The following is an 18,722-nucleotide window of genomic DNA, read 5'->3' on the forward strand; positions in this document are numbered from 1 at the left end:
CGCATTAAATCAAAACAGCTTTTCTCAACTGTTTAGAATCATGAAGGTGGAAGAGTTGATTATCGACGGATTCAAGTCTTATGCTACGCGTACGGTGATTTCGGGCTGGGACTCTCTGTTTAATGCCATAACCGGTTTGAATGGATCTGGAAAGTCCAACATCTTGGATGCGATATGTTTTGTGTTGGGAATTGCATCTATGACCACTGTGAGAGCACAGAATCTTCAAGATTTGATTTACAAAAGAGGTCAAGCCGGGGTGACAAAAGCCAGTGTTACTATTGTGTTTGACAACTCGGAGGTATCAAAGTCTCCTATTGGGTTCGAAAATTGCCCCAAGATCAGTGTCACTAGACAGATTATTCTTGGAGGTACTTCAAAGTACCTTATCAATGGACACAAGGCACAACAACAAACGGTTTTGAATTTGTTCCAATCCGTCCAGTTAAATATCAATAACCCCAATTTCTTGATTATGCAGGGGAAAATCACCAAGGTTTTGAACATGAAACCATCGGAAATTTTGTCCTTGATTGAGGAAGCTGCAGGCACAAGGACTTTTGAGGACAGAAAAGACAAAGCTCAAAGGACTATGTCCAAAAAGGAGGCTAAATTGACCGAAATTCGAACCTTGTTGCAGGAAGAAATTGAACCCAAACTTGAGAAACTCCGGTCTCAGAAGAGAACTTTCTTGGAATACCAACAAACACAATCAGATTTGGAAAACCTTTCTAGAGTTTTGGCTGCTTACAGTTATGTAGAAAACTCAAGAATATTTGATGAACATCTGAGGCTTCTTAGTGAACGAGAAAATATAATGAGTGGATTGAATAATGATGTCGATAGAATCAAGATAGAAGTCGAAAACTTAAACAGAGATTTAATTCAGGTAAAAGAACAGAGAGAACAAGAAATGAAGAAAGATGGAAAGATCAAGGAGTTGGAAAAACTGGAAATGCAACTCTCTGAAGAAGTCACCAGGCTGAATACTTCCAAGGATATCACTGAAGACAACTTGGAAGAAGAACAGAAGAAATTGAAAAAGCTTGAGTCCCAAATCTTGACTTTGCAAAGTACCATTGAAAACAGCGATGATCTTTACAAAAACCAAGAGAAGGCATACAAGGATGCTAAGAGCAACTTGGCTTTATTAAAAGATGAGTTCAATAAGAAGGAAGAATTATTGAACAGTTTGTCAACAGGAATTTCTACCAAAGGTTCGGGCTCTGTGGGATACATGGCTCAATTAAAAGAGGTCAAAGACAGGTTGAATGATTCCACCACTCTAATAAAGCTGTCTCAATTGAAAATTGAACATCTAAGCAAACAGTTAAAAGAGGATAAATCAAAATTGAGTTCTGCAAAATCAGAATACGAACAATTGACTAAGGATATTGAAGTGTTCAAAAAAAAGGTAGAATTGAAGGAGCAAGAGTTGATCGAGCTTGGCTATAATCCTCAGAGGGTCAGTGAACTCAAGAATGAGGGGAAGGCTTTACAAAATCACCTCAGCAAGGCTAACACTCAGTTGGATTACTTAAGAAGGGAAGTTGGTAATGTTGAATTTCATTATTCGAAACCATACCCAAATTTCAATCCATCGGTTGTTAAAGGTACTGCAGTACAATTGTTCAACTTACAAGAAGGGCAAGATGAAAAGGCCATGGCATTACAGATTTGTGCTGGAGCTCGATTATATAATGTCGTTGTGGAAAACTCAGACGACGCATCCCAATTATTGGAGAAAGGTCAATTGCGTAAACGTGTAACCATTATTCCATTGGACAAAATTCATCCAAGAACCGTTAACAACGATGTTGTTAAATATGCCAAAACTGTTTGCCCTGGACAAGTTGAAATTGCCATCAACTTGATTGACTATGACAATGATTTGTTGAAGGCCATGCAATTTATTTTTGGCACCACGTTTATCTGTGATTCTCCAGATGTTGCTAAAGCCATTACTTTCGACCCAAAAATTAGATCAAGATCTATTACTTTGGAAGGTGATATTTATGACCCAGAAGGTAATCTTTCTGGTGGATCTAGAAAGAATACTTCCTCGTTATTGATCACCATGCAAAAATTCAATAATGTCCAAAAAGAGGTTAGTGAATTAAACAGACGGTTATCCAAAATCCAAGAAGAATTAGCATACTTTGATAAACTCAGTGAACAAACCAGAGTACTACAGAATGAACTCAATTTGGGTAAGCAGGAATTGGTAATATTGAACAAAAAATTGGATAACAATCAAGCGACAATCATTGTTAGAGACTACGAACAGAAGCAGCAAGAAGTTGAGAACTTGAAACAGAGTATCCAACGAGAGCAAGGGACATCTGATGGGTACAAAAAAGATATCAAGCAGATTGAAATTGATATGAAGGAATTCAACAATGACAAGGGAAGTAAGTTGAAGCAATTGGAGCAAGAGGTTTCTAAATTGAGAGAACAGGTTGTTTCCAAGGAGGAGGATATTAATTCCAAAGAAGAGCAATTCCAAAACATTAGCATTGAATCTGAACAACGTCAAAGTGAATTGGATTCATTAAAGGAATCGGTGGGTATCAGCAAGGGTTTGATCGAAGAAAATTCTGCAAAACTCAATCAAATATCTATCAAAATTGAAGAGCTCAACCAAAAGAGTGTTGAGGTTAAAGCTAAATTGGAAGATGAAAAGGCAAACTTGTTGGGCCTTAACGAAGAAATGAATGAGCTAACTAAGGTCATACAAAATAAGAATGACGAGTTGAATAATGCAGAGTTATCGATTCAAAAGTTGAATCACGATTTGGAAAAATCTAGTGCAGCTACCAAGGGCTTGAAGCATAAACTTGACGAGTTAATCAAAAACTATGACTGGGTTACTGACTCCAACATTGTGAATAAGCTCATACAAGAGTATCCTAATTTTAATGTCGAGAAAAACACCGAACATATTGCCATTTTGGATGAAAAGTTCCAGGATATGAAGCGTAAGGTGAACCCCAACATCATGAGTATGATCGACAATGTAGAAAAAAAGGAAGCATCTTTGAAACACATGATCAGGACCATTGAAAAAGACAAGTCCAAGATCATCAACACAATTGAAAAATTGAACGGATATAAGCGTGATACTTTGAATAGTACATACGCCAAGGTTTCTGTGGATTTTGGTAACATTTTTTCAGACTTACTTCCCGGTTCATTTGCGAAATTGGTTCCTTTGAATGCTGAAGACGTTACCAAAGGCCTTGAGGTTAAAGTTAAGTTAGGTCAAGTGTGGAAAGAGAGTTTGGTAGAATTATCTGGAGGACAACGGTCATTGATTGCATTATCATTGATTATGGCTCTTTTGCAATTCAAGCCGGCCCCAATGTACATATTGGATGAGGTGGATGCTGCATTGGATTTATCACACACTCAAAATATTGGACATTTGATCAAGACCAGGTTCAAAGGGTCTCAATTTATTGTTGTTTCCTTGAAAGAAGGAATGTTTACAAATGCCAACAGAGTTTTTAGAACAAGATTCCAAGATGGTACTTCTGTCGTCTCTGTTTTGTAGTATACAGTGTAATATATAATTAAATACTTCTACGGTCAATCTTAATGTAAACCTTTGATTTTCGCAAAATCAGTACATTTTACATCAAATATAGAAGTACAAAAAAATCATTCAAAACAGAGTCAGAAAAATTATATGTTTCTAAGTAAGTAAAAAACCAGAGCAATTTTCCAAGGTTATAACCATGCTATAATATTTAATGTTTTGCAAAAGGTCTTAAATTACACAATTTGCGGCAATTAGAGTTATTACAGGCACTGGCCGCGTTTGGCGCGACCAAAAAAACTAACCTCATCACAAGCTTCTTATAGATGCTTAGGATATTAAGACTTAGGACTACGCCGGTAGGGCTAAGATGCCTTTCACAAAGCAAATACACATATAGAAGACATGCTGATGAACTAACACCAGAGGAGCTCAAAGCCAAATCATTGTCTTTTCTCAAGGACCTTGATGACATTAGAAACAAGACTTCAGGAACCTCGAAAAATACAACGAATCAATGGAAGGAGACAGCTACTCACGAGGAAGTGAAGCAGATAATTAACACATCCCGAGGGAAACCAAAATTTGTTGACCTAGAGAACAAGGGTTTAAATTTAAATCTTCTGAACAAGCAGTTAGTTGAACAAATCATAAAAAATCTGGAGTACAGAGTCAGCCGAAGACTTGATAGAATTTCCCAGAAGTGGAGAACAAAGTTCTCTGAGATCGTGGAAAGTTTTCCAGATTCGATATTCGAAGGTAAAAAAGGATCTCGAGAGGCTATTATCCAAAGGGAGTTCAAAGACGAATTTAAAAATGCACATATAGCAGCTAGCAGGGCTGGTAAGCCTTTATCCATCGGGGATTTGGTGATCATAGATGAAGGGAGCACAGATTTCTTCCTCGTGGTTGCATGTCCTCGTAGCTTTGATGCCACAAATTACACCTTCATCAATAGTAAAGGTAGAATTATATTTGGGCCCAGCGTGATGATACGATTCAGAATCCCGAGTTTTTTACCAAAACATTTCCATCCAATCTTGGAGAGCATGGTCATGCTAGAAGAAAAGACTTTGGATATCGCACCCATTGGGGTGGTTGATAAAGAGGTCTCAAGGTCTGAGGAAGCTAGACCTGTAGAGCTTAGAAAAAATGGAACCACGAGAAAAACCCTTGAGCATTTGGACAACTCTGCGTTCGAAATCACTGAAGAAGATGAGTTTATTACTGCTCAAACTTCTTCATCTTTGTTGAAGAATAGTGCTGTGAATACGTTCGTTGTTCCACCAAGTGCAAGAGAATTGTACTCTAGTTTATTAACACAATTATCCATTGACAGCATGACCAAATTCAAGAGCATGTCTTTGAAGTTGGAATTGATTCATCGAGCACTACAGTATGATGAATCAGATGCGCTCAATGTGTCACCCAGAATCGTATCAATCTTTCAAATCCTTTACTTAATTCAGGATCGAGGAACTGGTCCGTCGGTGAGTGGATTGAGTCATTTTCGGCAAAAGCACCTCGATTGGTTCAGACGAGACATCGGTAAGGTGTTTCTGCTAAAAGGGGGCGAGGAGGAATCACTGTTGGGAAAGATAATCCGCAAACCAGATAAGCAAGTCGATTATATTGAGAGATCTCAATACGATTTGTCTCTGTACTTTGCCATAATTCTTTTGCTCAGAAAACAGACAAGATTGTGGAAAATCAACGAGCAGAATCTGATAAACCCAGTCACAAGCATCATTATTCTTCCTCTCTCCAACAAAGTTGGGAAGGATGTGTTGGCTAGTAGATTGAAATCAGCAGATGGGAATGTAATTAACCACATTATTAAAAAACTTAATGGCAACACCAATGATCCCAAACCGAAGTTCTATGATGAAACCATTGAGCTTTTGAAAGATTTCATTATAGACAATTTGAGAAATGATTTCGAATTAGAGTCGTTATGTGCCAGCTTGGTCAGAAAAATTGGGCCTCATTTGCCTAGTTATACTGAATACTCTTACGAATATGGAAGATCTAAGGCATATGATATCTTGCAAGCTCTTGGTGAAACTGAATACGATAATCCTGCAAGATGGTCTTGGGGATTAGAGTTGAACAGCATTGGCGATGCCGTCAATAAAGAGTATTACGACTTCCTTCAAAAAAGCCACGAAGCAGGCACTTCAAATTCTTTGGATGATTTCTATGACGAAGATCCTATTAAGGACCACAGAGAGGACTACAGAGAACCAATTTTCTGCATTGACTCAGAGTCAGCGCACGAGATTGATGACGGAATTTCTCTCAAAGAGCACCTGGATAAGTATACGGTGTCCATTCATATTGCCAATCCGACATCATTTATCAAGCCGCGGTCAAATTTGAGTCAAATTGCGTTTAGTAAAGGAACTACTTCATATTTGCCTGAAGGACCCATCAAAATGTTCCCTGATTTCGTCAGTGATCTCAGTGGATTGGGAGTCAATGGCCAGACCACAAGAACGTTTGGAATAGAATACGATATTCCCAAAAATTTCCAAGAAATGGAGTTGAAGAGTCTCCAAAAGAATATCCAGGATTCCGGCAGGATCAAGTTCTACAACACTTACAACTACCCAGAAGGTTACACCTATAAGCACGTAGACAAAATTCTTAGTGGTGAAGTTGCAGACTCGCACTTCGATACTTTGAAGACGTTAAGAGATATAAGTGCTACACTCAAGAAAATAAGAGTAGAGACTGGTGCAGCTCAGGACTTTGGAATGAATAACACTGAATTAAAAGTTCAATATTGTGAAGACTCCAAACCTGATGAGTTTCGGGTTGGGGAAGACGGGTACACCCTCAGAGTCAAAAACGTGGAAATATTTCTCGGGAACCCTGAACTGTCACTCGAATCGACTTTGCTTGTAAGTGAAATGATGATCGCTGCAAACCATCTCACCAGTCGGATTGGACGTCAATTGGGGTTGCCATTGATCTATCGAAACCAGAAGAGAAACCTCAGTGCTGAGATTTTGCAGCAAATGAAGGAATTGTCGGGAGGTGACTTTCATGATCGAAGTCGAGTCCTCCTGTTAATGAACAGTGCTAAGATAGATATGATCAACCAGGGTCATGAATCTCTTGGCTTGGGTAGCTATTCACAAATAACTTCTCCATTAAGAAGATACACAGACATGGTAAATCAATGGATGTTCCAAAGTCATTTCCGTCAAGAAACCTGCGAGCTTAGTGTCAGTAACATTGTTAACCACTTGCAAGCCAAAGAAATCATTAACAAGCAGTTCGATCAAGTGTCTCAGAGATTCTGGAAAGGCATCTTTTTAAGAGAATATTTCCGGATAAGAAATGAAATTGGCGCAGCCGATGAGATGTCATTCAAAGTGTTCCTCGGGAAGCATTTGAGTAAGGATAAGTTACAAATTGCCTTGGAAAACTTTTCCAATTTCAAAACAGTGTTGAAAATAGATGAAACAGTACCATTTGATATGACGACCGTTGAACTTAATGCTCTGGGTAATCTTGATATTACCCGAATTGATTTCATTGAAAATGAATTAATCTTTGAGCTTGTAAATAGCGCATAACCCGTTATGCGGTACCTGTAAATAGAGTTAATATTAACATGCTGGAGCAGCAAAAACTTTATATAAACCTGGAATTAAGAATCTACGTGGGGGATAGTTCCGTATAGGTTCGCAAACTTTTGCGGCGCTCGAACAAAAAACACCGTTGGCATTCGCGGAACCGGACGAACAGAAAAAGCCGCTTGAGGTGAAATTGGTAATGCAGCTATGGGTAAGAGATCTTCAAAACAAGAAAAGAGAAATGAAATTCTGTGTTGTTACCGGCGATAGATGCAGCCAATGAATGAAACCATTGCTTACTGGCAGCCGTACAAGCAGAAGTCGGAGCTACCAGTTTCAAATGTTCCTCTGTAATTGAAGTTCTCGTCAAGATGAGTTACCTAACGTGGATCTACAACAAACACCGACGAAAATTGATACATTATTGTATTCAAGGCAGCAGATAATCGAGTACAAAGAGAAGGATAACTTAACCTATTCAACTCGCATTAAGTCAAGATACAGACCCATTCTATTACAATAGTACCGTTAATGTGGCCCTTAAAGGAGTTGAGTACTTCTATTGTTTAAAGGCGATCATCGGAAATATTGTTAGCTGCAGTGCTATTGTGTGTGCCCCTTTTCCATCCAGTGGTTATGATTGAAATTCGGATCTGGAACGACTATGAGGTCAGACACAGGTTGTAATTACTATAATGCTACGTTATCTAGATCTCGCTCGTACCCATGGCGAAACTAAAAATGTTCGCCTAAAAGGTTCCGCTTGCGGAAAAAATGAAAAAGCTGGATACGCCAATTATCCGCACCAAGGAAATCAAATTCTCACTCATTGTACTGTACTAATCGGTAGCAAGACAATATGACATTATGTATAAATAGATATTAAAAAAATACATTGCTTCAAATCTATTGCGTGGGCTCAGGACTGCAATCCAAAACAGGTCCCCCATGCGTTAAAAGCTTGGGTACTCTACGAACATGAAGATCCTATTCGCGCAAAACGCCAGGTGTGTAAAGTCACAATAGTAAGGCCTAAAACGGCACGGCCCGCGGCCTAGTTGGTCAATATTGTAAATATTCGCCCGTAGATAGACAAGATTTCCGGGAAAGGTTTCCAGGCCCACCGGCCTCAACGCTATCTCCCACGCACGCAAATTACTTTTGGACTAATTTGCGAATAGTCCTGTTTCAGATTTAGAGATACTACAACAGGGAATGTAAATGCAAGACGTCAGCAACTAGCAAACGTGTCTTGGGACCCCCTTCAAGCTCTAGAAGCATCAGGTGTTAGTTCCAAAAGAGAATTCACTCAGATATCACGCAAATCTAGACATTTGGTCATGGTAAATGTCTCATTGGGAACAGGCGAACAGGCGCGATAGGGAGATTCACACCAACCTGAAAAGATGGCTTATACTGGGAGTTGTTTCTGCCTCTGCCTTGTCCATGGGTTGGGCTTTTACAATTAACTCACTCACGTTTTTTTTATAAATTATTTGTTGAGGCTTTCATTATCATGCAGTACTTCGAAGGACTGAAATCGCCGATCTACGACATCAGATTAGTAGCAAGTCTAACCAAGAGGGGAGATCTCGTAAGAATGCCAATACCAACGTGGACTAAGCCAAGCTAGGAGGTATAAAGCAGATGATTACTAATATTCTTTGAACGAAGACTTATCTTCATGCGTGTAAATTGGGTGTGAGATTTATTAGAATCGTAGAACCAATTATAGAATTCCGTGAAAAAGAAATGATTTCACCATGGTTTTTTTTTTTATTGGTCGCGCAGTAAAACTTGGCTTATTTTATTTTATTTCTAATCATTTATGCATGCAGCTATTTTGCTGGCTCAACTCCTAAATCTATCTTGCAACCTATAAAAAGAACCAAATGCCCACTTTCTTACTGCCATACTTTCACTCGCTTAAAGATCAAGTATGAAATTTACCAACGTTTTGTCTACCGCCATTTTGGCTAGCTACGCTGTCGCCAAAGATGTCGCTTGTTTAGTAAACGGTGAAGCTGTTGGAGTTGTGGATCTTGACACCGGTGTCTGTCCATTTACCATTCCACAAAGATACCCTGTTGCCTTTGACTTTGTGTCTTCAGATGAATACGATGTTACCTTCTACTACGCCGTTGCCAATTCCATCAAGTACTTCAACCAAATTGCCGATGCTGGTAGAACCATCTCCATCCCAGCTTCAATCTTATACGGTTTACCAGCTACTCCTTGTTTCCAAGTTCACTTGGACCGTACTCCACCTTCTAACTCTACTGCTGCCATCAGAAGAAGATTGTTGAAGCAAGTGGAGATGGTTAAGAGAGCTGAGGTCGATGACTTCATTGCTACTGCTGAAACCACTGACGGTACTGCCATCGATGGTGTTACTTTCGAAGTTGTCGACCTTTCTTCTTCTTCTGTTACTGCTACCGGAACCGGTGTCGGATCTACTGGTATTGTCACCGAAACTGACGTTGCCACCACCGTTATCACCATCACCACCTGCTCTAACAACGCCTGTGGTGAAGCAACTGTTTCAGCTACTGCTTCTGAAGTCGTCACCACTGTTAACGAAGAAGTCACTTCTTACACCACTTACTGTCCATTGACCACTGTCATCACCGTCACTTCTTGTTCGGACGATGCCTGTGCCACTTCTGAAGTTCCAGTGACCCCATCTTTGACCACTGAAACCGTTGAAGGTGAAGTTACTTCTTACTACACTTACTGCCCATTGACTGGTGAAACCACCACCACTGAGGTTGAGACCACTGTGATCACCATCACTTCGTGCTCTGAAGACAAGTGTTCTACTTCTGAAGTGTCTGCCACTCAAGGTCCAGTCACTACCACTGTTGCTGGTGAAGAAACCATTTACACCACCTGGTGCCCAGTTACCGGTGAAACTACTGCTGAAACTACTACTGCTGCTGTCAGCACTGGTGAAACCGTTGCTGCTGAATCCACCACCTTGGCTACTTCTGCTGCTGCTGCTACTTCTACCTCTCCTATCAACACCTTTGAAGGTGCTGGTAACAAGGTTGGCTCTTCTCTCTTGGCCGTTGCCTTAATTCCATTGGCCGGTTTGTTCATCTAAGAGGTTGACAGAGTTTCTTGTATTTCAATTACTTCCTCTCGGATTTTCCTTTCATCATTGCATTTATTCCCGAGCCACTGGCTCATTCCTTTCGTGGAATATTTTCGTCACCGGTTGGTGTTGTTTGATTTTTGTACTATATTTTCGGTTAAAAGTCTGTACTATTTTTTCGGTTAGTCTAATAGATCCCCCTTTGTAATGGTGTACATGTAGTGAATAATCATTTGAGAAATTATGTTGATGGTGGTTGAAAGTGGCTGCAAATTTTGGTCGGGCCACGACACATGGCCTGGGGCAGATCTGTGCATGGCCCAAAATTAAACTTCACAATTGAAACGAAGGCATCAAATAATGCACGACCTCACCTCAAATACTCGTCACTATTCCTTATTAGACAGAGCTTATCATCGTGTATCCTTCCGAAAACTAGTAGTTAAGCGCAGAGAAGGAGTCAAAGAAGGCAAGCATTTGACATTTCACATGCCTGTTGTGCACTACTCCTTCCGAATTTCGGTCGTATGCGGTGCATTACTGTCGTAGGCCCCACACGCTCTTCCACTGACAGCTGCTGTGGTGGTCGATTGGCTAATCAAATACCTTGATCAAACATGTAAATTCCCAGCTGCGAACTCGTTTAGCACTTCAGCCATTGTCGCAGGAATGCCCACGAGGCCAGGCAAAAATAGTGGTATCCCATACCAGCCCCTATCCATCACGTCTCAAGCCGATTGGCGGAGCCCGGCGCTTCGGTCGTGTAGCGAATGCGGTTCCCCTGACGATCGATTTGACCATCGTCTGGACCGCCTGAGAGTTGAGGGATGAGAATTAATTTGGATCTAGGAGCTGGGAGCTGGGAGCTGGGAGTTGTGAGAGTTAAGAGAAACCTGGGAGGCACCCTATTCTCATCCAGCCAGGCCCACAACCATTCCCGACTCATCTCTCCAATTACTCCAGTCGCTACCACCTCACAACCATTTACTCCTTCCACCGAAATTACGCGCGTTTTGTTTTGGTTTCTATCCGAATCGTCTCCGATTAAGTGCTACACGCATTGTTTGCAAGCGTGTTTGGCGACGCAGGCTGGGTTTGCCGAGTCCTCACACCTTAATCAGCCATTGTCTTCTGCTTTCTGGCAGGGGCTCATGCGTATACCATAACATTGGCATTTGTCCTGACGAGGTTTGTTTTGGTTGCGGTGGTGGTGATTTAAATAACCCCTGTCCCCAGTCTTACCAACTTCAATTCTGCTGAATTTCGTTCTTTCAAGGCCAACTCTTTACATTCCTTTCTTTATCTTGATGAGATTCTCCACCTTCGTTTGTTCTGCCATTTTGGCTGCCACCCTGGTTATGGCCAAAGACGTGGTTTGTGTCGTGGGAGATGAAGCGGTTGCTACCGTCGACCTCGACACCGGCGTTTGTCCGTTCACGCTTCCTGCCGATCTCCCAGTTGTGTGGGACTTTGAGTCGTTGGACGATTATGATGTTACCGCCTACTACGCGTTGCTCAATGCTACCAAATATTTCAATAACATTGCTAAAGCCGGTAGAGATATCGAAATTCCTGCCAAGTTGATCTACGGAGGAGGCCCGGTTCCGTTGTTCAGAATCGACGAGACTAAAACCCCAGCCACCAACTCCACTGCTGCTTTGAGAAGAAGATTATTGGGTAAGACCATTTACGCCAGAGACGAAGAATCTGATACCATCGCGTATTTGGAAACCTTGGACGGAAGCTCGGTTTCGGCTGTTGAATTCTCGGTGGTCGACGTCAGCGTGGCTTCCTCGCTCGACCCTTCGGCCGACCTCACCTCGACTGTCACCGATGCGGAAACTACCGTCATTACCATCACTTCCTGTTCCGCCAACAAATGTTCTACTACCGCGGTGCCAGCCGTGGCAACTGTCACCACTGTCACCATTGACGATGAGGTTACTTCTTACACCACTTATTGCCCATTGACGGCTGAAGAAGCAGCGGCCGATACCGTCACCGACATTGAAACTACCGTCATCACCATCACTTCTTGTGTTGACAACAAGTGTTCTACTTCTGCTGTCACCACCGGTTTGACCACTGTTACCGAAGAAGAAACCATCTACACCACCTACTGTCCATTGACTGCCGAGGAGTCTACTGAAGATGAAACCTCGACTCTCTACGTGACTTCCTACGTTACCATCACCTCCTGTGGTGAGGCTGGGTGTACTCCAACCTCTTTGGTTGAAACCGTCACCACTGTTACTATTAACGGGGTGGAAACTGCCTACACTACGTTATGCCCTGTCACCGCTGAAGAAGCCACTGCTGTCACCTCTGCTACGGCGGTGGCATCGTCTTTGACGTTTTCGCCAATTGTGAACTCGACCGTAGCCGTCGTCAATTCCACCACCGCCGCTCCAGTCGGGTCTTTGGCTGCTGGCGCTGCGTCCATTGTGTGCTCCGGTGACAGCTGTGATACCACTGTTACTGTGCAAGCCACCGTGACTCTCTCTACATCTTTGGAAGCCGGAGCTACCACCGAAGCTGGTGTGTCTACTGTTGAAGCTGGTGCAAACACCGGTGTCACTTCTGTGTTCGCCGTGGTTATCGCTGCTTTGGCTTGGTTGATCTAGTTAGACAATTTGGCTGCCTGTTAATAACTAGGTAGTCATTCGAGCAACAGGTATTTGGATAATTATTGTATACTATGGTCTTGTCTGAACCCAGTTCGGAAGAAGATTTGTACCATACTTGTGAACTATATTCTTGGAAACTCCTGCTATTCGTATTAAAAATAATATCACTGTTCAAATCAAAATATTATGGCTGGTTTAGAGCTCGTAGACAAAATCATGTAGATCTAGAGCATTTAGACCGTCATATGCTGGTTGCTAACTCACACATTGAAATATGGTCTATATGGGCCAAGGCTTGGCGGTTCCAAGGCGCGTGGCGAGCCTGCTTGGCTAAATCTGCCTCATCAACTCTAAATCAGCTTTAGGGGACTTCCAAATCCAGGCGTGACAGCCAGCAATTGACAAGGAAATATTAGTCCGCCTCAGCCAGAAGAGATCTCTACAGAAGGTTTAAATCTGAATTGGGAGATTCAGTCTCCGCCTTGACTTTGGGGTTGGTTGCTGTGTGATGGAAGTGCCAGAGTAGATCAAGACAATCACCATCTGCTGGCCTCAGGTCTAAATGTGAGTAGGGGGATTTACCTTGCATATCGAGACAATGTACCGATCGGCGTAACAACTGACGCATGACAACCAAATGATCGGCCGCAGTGCGGGTGCATATAGAAAAGTTGGATGGGGGAATGTGACCGCTTTCGCGCAAAGAACCCGCAAACAGCTCGCAAAGTTCTGGGCCACTGCATGAGTTGCAAAATATTATTTATTCCAGCACCAACATTTACTAAATGCAAACTAAACAATTTTTTGGAGGTATCTATTCCACCACTCATAACCCTCGCAGTCCGTGCAACTAGTGAATGAATGACCCAAGTTGGGTTTCAAGGGCTCCGAGATCGTCCCTCTTCGTGAAAAGGTTGCTATTGAAATATATCTTTAGCCGTATACTAGTGCACGCGGTTAAAGCCCCGTAGCCGCAAATCACCTGCTGCCAATCCAACAAAAGCATCCGCTTCCAGTTGCTGACTTTTTCAGTTAGATATCAATAGCTTCTTTGCACATAGATTTTCTTGCGTGAAGAATTCCAGCATGGGGGTAGTTTGAGCCGGTTCAAGACCGACGAGGGGTTACGGATGGATATCCCACCGCGTTGGTTTCGTTTGATTTTTGTTGGTCTGACCCTGCAATTCCAGCTTGGCATGGAATGCACATATATTTATACGAATTTGATCGGAGAATTCCTTCTCTTGTCTGTCAACAGGGCCAAGAAGTTTTAGTACCGGCTAAAAACGAAATCTGTCGAGCATTCCATAGAGATAATTCATGAAGTAAGCCAGGAATTTTATTTGTGGCTTCTTCAACCACGTTGAAGATAATAATTGTTAGGGTTTCTAAAACCACATTAAAAATTATCTTATGGTTTCTTAAACCACGTTGAAGATAATAATTGTTAGGGTTTCTAAAACCACATTAAAAATTATCTTATGGTTTCTTAAACCACGTTGAAAAATATGGTATGGTCTATGGACCACGTTGTTACCTAGAGGGATTTTGAAGGATACCTTTTGGCAGTTCTGTGGTGAATGATTTGTGTAGGAGAATAACCCCGTGATCCCACGAACCAATTATGGATGAAGACCAGAAGCCAGATAAGAGAGAGTTAGTAAGCACAGTCTTGCTGAAGTAGGAAGCGTAGCGTGAAGAAGGCAACGTAGTAGCCGAGCAGATTAACTAGTGGTCAAAGCACATCACGCTAGACCACAACTCGCGCTGCGAACTTGAGAATCGTCTTCGCACTTCATCTGAACAGACACACCACAAATGGCCGACTTGGAACTACTGCAGCTCTCGTACGTAACGACCAAGCACCACAGCTTCAAGAGCTCCACCAAGGTAAAGCCCTCGAACAAGCGGTTCAAGCCCGCTCGGCAGCTCATTTCCGATGAAATCAAATACCTTCAAACCAAAAGCCTCAAGTTCGACACCCCAACCCTCACATCAATCACGGCTCCACCAACATTAAAGCCCCTGAAAAAGTATTGTGATATCACCGGCTTGGAGGGAAAATACCGTAGTCCCTCGAATAACTTGAGATTTTACAACGTGGAAATTTACCAGGAGGTGATCAGACATATGCCTCCGGGTTTGGACCAAGAGTACTTGAGTTTGAGAGGGGCCAACGTCATTTTGAAGTAAAATTGTTGTTATGTATTAGAGTAGCGATGTGTTTATACTTAATAAACTTTATGATATGTATCAGAGTACCGTACTTATAAACTTTTCGTCAAGCGTCGTTCCAGTCATTGACTATCTTCTTTATGCTCTTGTCAAACACTTCGTTCTGCAACATGCCCTCGATGTCGCCAGACGAATCAATTTCCAAGAATGGGTTACATATCGTTTTCACGTACGCCTTGTGCACCAGAAGAAATAACGTCCTTAATGTAACCATTTTAGATTCCTCTTGGTTCAAATGAGTCTGATTGTTGAACCCAATGATGATCTTTAGCCCCGTGTTCGACTCATACCCATAAACCGAGACGTCGTCATACACGACGAGAAGCACTGCTCCGTTGCGCACATCTGCTTCTTGTTGTTGTTCTCGTATGCTGATGGATGCTGGAGATGTGATTATGTCCAACGCCATGTGCGAAAGAAAGTTGTACTTGAGAAAGTTATTAGCATTTATGGTGTCTCCTTGTTTGGTGTCCAAGTCAAACGATTGGATGTAGAGCGGCTTGTCGTCTCGGGAGATAAAGGAAATAAAGCAGATTCTTTTATCTTCAAACTCGGCCATTTGAGTATTTGATCCAAATATTGTTGCGCGCGGTGTATTTCACGATTGACACTTTTATCTCATATCCTATGACTCAAATGTCTCCATCCTTGGATAAGGTCGACGACTTCTTGTCCCAGCTCTCACAGCTCTCACAAGAGAGGTTATCGGAGGACCAAAATCGCCAGCAAGCATTGGAGAGGAACATCCAGCTGTTGAGGCTGCTGTCATCTTCTCCTCATAAGCGACTTGACTCGTTTACTCCTTCAAAACCCGCCTACACCGACGTCCCGCTGTTGAAGTTCAACAGAGATAAGCGTTTAGGGAATACGCCTCCCCCCAAACCACAGAGACCAAAGCCAAACCTTCAGGAGTCTCGGGATGAGTCTCCACCACCACTACTTCCCAGAAGAAGGGAGGAAACTCCACCAGCTTTGCCCCGACGCCGGGACGCTTCAGAGGACGAACAAACACCACCATTGCCACAAAGAAGATATTTGAAGACACCTCCACAAAAGCCTTCTCAGAAACCAGGAGACTTTACCATAGACTTGGTCAAACCAGTACTGGCCCCAACAGCACACAAAATCAAACCCTTGGCTTCCAGGGGCTCTTCCAACCAAAGAGAGGTTTCAGATAGTCAGGAGAAGAGATTCAGGTCATTTGCTGAGGTTGAAAACTCTATTAAGGGAGAACCTGCCAAACCTGCCAAACCTTCCAAATCGGATGGGTTAAGTTCCAGTATTTCTCCTAGTTCCGCTACCTCAGGTGTCGTCGATGCTGTAGCTGCCAGTCAGAATTCAAAGCCACTTGGAGAAAAACCGGTGATAGCTGCTAAGTTTGTTCCTCAGACCGATGAAGTTGAAGTGGTTTCTCCCACCCGTGGTATACGCTCGACTTCATGGATTGACAGTGCCCAGAGTCGGTCTCCAATAAGAAATAGATCTCCTGTGACGCCTATAACTATGAAGCCGAAACCTCAGGTGAAGCCCAAGGTAGAAGCAAATTTGGAAACCAAAGCAACCCCTAAGCCTGTAATAATCAAACCAAAGCCCATAGTGGAAACGTTTACGAAGCCTTCCTATGATAACTATAAGCTGAAAGATAATGAACCTCTTTTGAGCCAACTTGCAAAGATGAAAGATAAACCCAAGCCTGTGCCCAAGCCTAAACCAGCTGATTTAGCCAAGTACGATGAGAATACCACTACTGAGTTGAAAACACAATTGACTAAGCTTGCGTCTAACAAGACCAGTTCCCAACCTATAAAGCCCATAAAACCATCGGTGATGAAGTACAAAGAGCAGGATACAAGCTTACTAAATTCCCAGATCAGCAGACTCGGGAAGCGTACGGCTTTGGAGTCGGCTCCTGTGGATTTTAAATCGCAGTTGAACTCAATTATCAGAGTTACCACTGCTCCTCAACTAGGAGGTCCACCAGCTACAAAACTCCATCAACTAGAAAGAAGTCAAAGTTTTCCCATAGAGAAGAGACCCGACACCGAGTCCACAAGCAAGTTGACACACCCACAGAAGTCTCGTGCTAAAGGACCCAAGAGACGTTTGCCCAAGAACCTTAATAGAGGCACCAGTATGCCCTCCAGTGCTGAGGCCAAGAAGTTCCCGCCGCCTACAAACAAGGACTCTACTCTTGAAACAAAGAAGGCCTCCACTCCCGAAACCAAGAAGGTGCCGCCGCCTATAAATAAGGCCTCCAAGCCTAAGCCCAAAACCCAACCCGTAGAAGACGTTAAAACCTCCCTTCAATTCAAAGGAGAAGTATTCATATAGACAGCTAAGCAAGCAAGAACGCGAATTTTCACCAGCTTTTATCATATTGTGTAGTCCCGCACAAAATCTTACTTCAACACAAAGCATGGAACAGATAACTGAAAAGGTTAACGACGTGATTGCGGTGATTCCTCCCAAGTTGGAGCAGTTGCAGCAGTATTTCAAGCACCATTTTGTTCAGGACGTGGAGTCTTATATCGATGAATTCAAGTCTCTCGACTCTGATCAGGTACTCGAATCTTTCAAACAGCTCAAAGTCAATTCTGTCACCGTGACTATTTCCATCGTGGGGCTCACCACGCTCTTTGTACTTGGACGTTTGTTATTTGGAGGTTCTTCTGCCACCTCGGAAGAGAAACCCAAGAAGAAAAAGAAGAAGACATCAAAAGCTAAGAAGGCCAATAAACAGATTCAAGACCTCTTGGACAATTTTGAAACCACCTGGGTTCCACAAATCAATGATTATTTCAACGACTACAAGACAATGAAACCTGAAGATGCCCAGTACAAGTACAAGTATTTCCAGGAAATGTTATTGAAAGAATTATTCAAGTTGGATGAAGTTGACACCTTGGGAAACCCTGTCATCAGGGAAAACAGAAAGAAAGTCATCCAGTTCATTCAGGACCACCAGAAAAGATTGGATGCGTTCAAGAAAGAAGTGGATTTGTAGATTGCACTACCATATACAATAATATAACATAGTATCAACTTTCAAACTCTTCTGGAGTAAGACGCCGGCCACCCTTCACTCCATACTCAGCAATTCCCAGTGGAAATGGATCAAATACATCGGTGAAAAGCGGCAACTTATCACCCAACCAAAGGGCCCTGTTGGTGTGGTCCAAGAGGTCGTCCCCAGATTGTGGATGAATTAATACACTCAAGCTGCCGTGGTTCAATTGAAACCAACTAAGAACCCTGATGAATATTTCGGGACGGCACACGTCAACCTCCCAAAACTGCGTTGGATGAGGCCCTATGATCTGGTCGTTGGGCAACTTTTTGACGATAACAGATCCGTCTTTGCCCTCTTTTGTAAACTCAGCTAGAAATTTGTCCCGCAAAAAGTTCGATTCTGACAATGATTTTTTATTGTGGGCAAAATAGTAGACATGGAAGTCGTAGTACTTAATGGGGTACTCGTACGAAAGTCCGAGAGTGGATTTGGTGGCACTCGAAGGGTCCTCGGGGTTCAATTTTGTTAAGTAATCCATGAGAACAGGAAAAGTGTGGAGTTGATTTTTGGAATCTCAATTTCCACAATTTTCTATCACCAGCTGAAGAGCCTTACTCAACCACCACCAGGAAAA

The 18,722-nt window shown here is 42.5% G+C and overlaps 7 protein-coding genes across 7 annotated transcripts; 5 read left to right on the top strand and 2 right to left on the bottom strand. All coding sequences in view use genetic code 12, as the record gives it.

Annotated features, from left to right (window-relative positions):
• Positions 1 to 40: 40 nt before the first annotated feature.
• MSU1 (3'-5' RNA exonuclease complex component) lies at positions 41 to 7,122 on the top strand (the record flags this gene model as incomplete). Its single annotated transcript, XM_006686917.2, has 2 exons — positions 41 to 3,527; positions 3,965 to 7,122. The coding sequence occupies 2 exons, from the start codon at positions 41 to 43 to the stop codon at positions 7,120 to 7,122; spliced, it is 6,645 nt and encodes a 2,214-aa protein (XP_006686980.2).
• A 1,939-nt stretch (positions 7,123 to 9,061) lies between these two features.
• Positions 9,062 to 10,225, top strand: YWP1 (yeast-form wall protein 1; the record flags this gene model as incomplete). Its single annotated transcript, XM_066158315.1, has 1 exon — positions 9,062 to 10,225. The coding sequence occupies one exon, from the start codon at positions 9,062 to 9,064 to the stop codon at positions 10,223 to 10,225; it is 1,164 nt and encodes a 387-aa protein (XP_066014412.1).
• Positions 10,226 to 11,523: 1,298 nt separating this feature from the next.
• Positions 11,524 to 12,840, top strand: PSN45_004536 (uncharacterized protein; the record flags this gene model as incomplete). The annotated part of the gene is made up of 1 exon (XM_066158316.1): positions 11,524 to 12,840. One exon carries the CDS (start codon positions 11,524 to 11,526, stop codon positions 12,838 to 12,840), a length of 1,317 nt encoding a protein of 438 aa, XP_066014413.1.
• A 1,821-nt stretch (positions 12,841 to 14,661) lies between these two features.
• Positions 14,662 to 15,036, top strand: IES6 (chromatin-remodeling complex subunit ies6; the record flags this gene model as incomplete). The annotated part of the gene is made up of 1 exon (XM_006686915.1): positions 14,662 to 15,036. One exon carries the CDS (start codon positions 14,662 to 14,664, stop codon positions 15,034 to 15,036), a length of 375 nt encoding a protein of 124 aa, XP_006686978.1.
• An 88-nt stretch (positions 15,037 to 15,124) lies between these two features.
• Positions 15,125 to 15,637, bottom strand: PSN45_004538 (uncharacterized protein; the record flags this gene model as incomplete). The annotated part of the gene is made up of 1 exon (XM_006687309.1): positions 15,125 to 15,637. One exon carries the CDS (start codon positions 15,635 to 15,637, stop codon positions 15,125 to 15,127), a length of 513 nt encoding a protein of 170 aa, XP_006687372.1.
• A 68-nt stretch (positions 15,638 to 15,705) lies between these two features.
• PSN45_004539 (uncharacterized protein) lies at positions 15,706 to 18,082 on the top strand (the record flags this gene model as incomplete). The annotated part of the gene is made up of 2 exons (XM_066158317.1): positions 15,706 to 17,397; positions 17,504 to 18,082. The coding sequence occupies 2 exons, from the start codon at positions 15,706 to 15,708 to the stop codon at positions 18,080 to 18,082; spliced, it is 2,271 nt and encodes a 756-aa protein (XP_066014414.1).
• A 34-nt stretch (positions 18,083 to 18,116) lies between these two features.
• Positions 18,117 to 18,626, bottom strand: PSN45_004540 (uncharacterized protein; the record flags this gene model as incomplete). Its single annotated transcript, XM_006686914.1, has 1 exon — positions 18,117 to 18,626. The coding sequence occupies one exon, from the start codon at positions 18,624 to 18,626 to the stop codon at positions 18,117 to 18,119; it is 510 nt and encodes a 169-aa protein (XP_006686977.1).
• Between the last annotated feature and the right edge of the window lie 96 nt (positions 18,627 to 18,722).

Source organism: Yamadazyma tenuis, chromosome 6 (genome assembly GCF_029203305.1).
Source record: "Yamadazyma tenuis chromosome 6, complete sequence".
Lineage (NCBI taxonomy): Eukaryota > Fungi > Ascomycota > Pichiomycetes > Serinales > Debaryomycetaceae > Yamadazyma > Yamadazyma tenuis.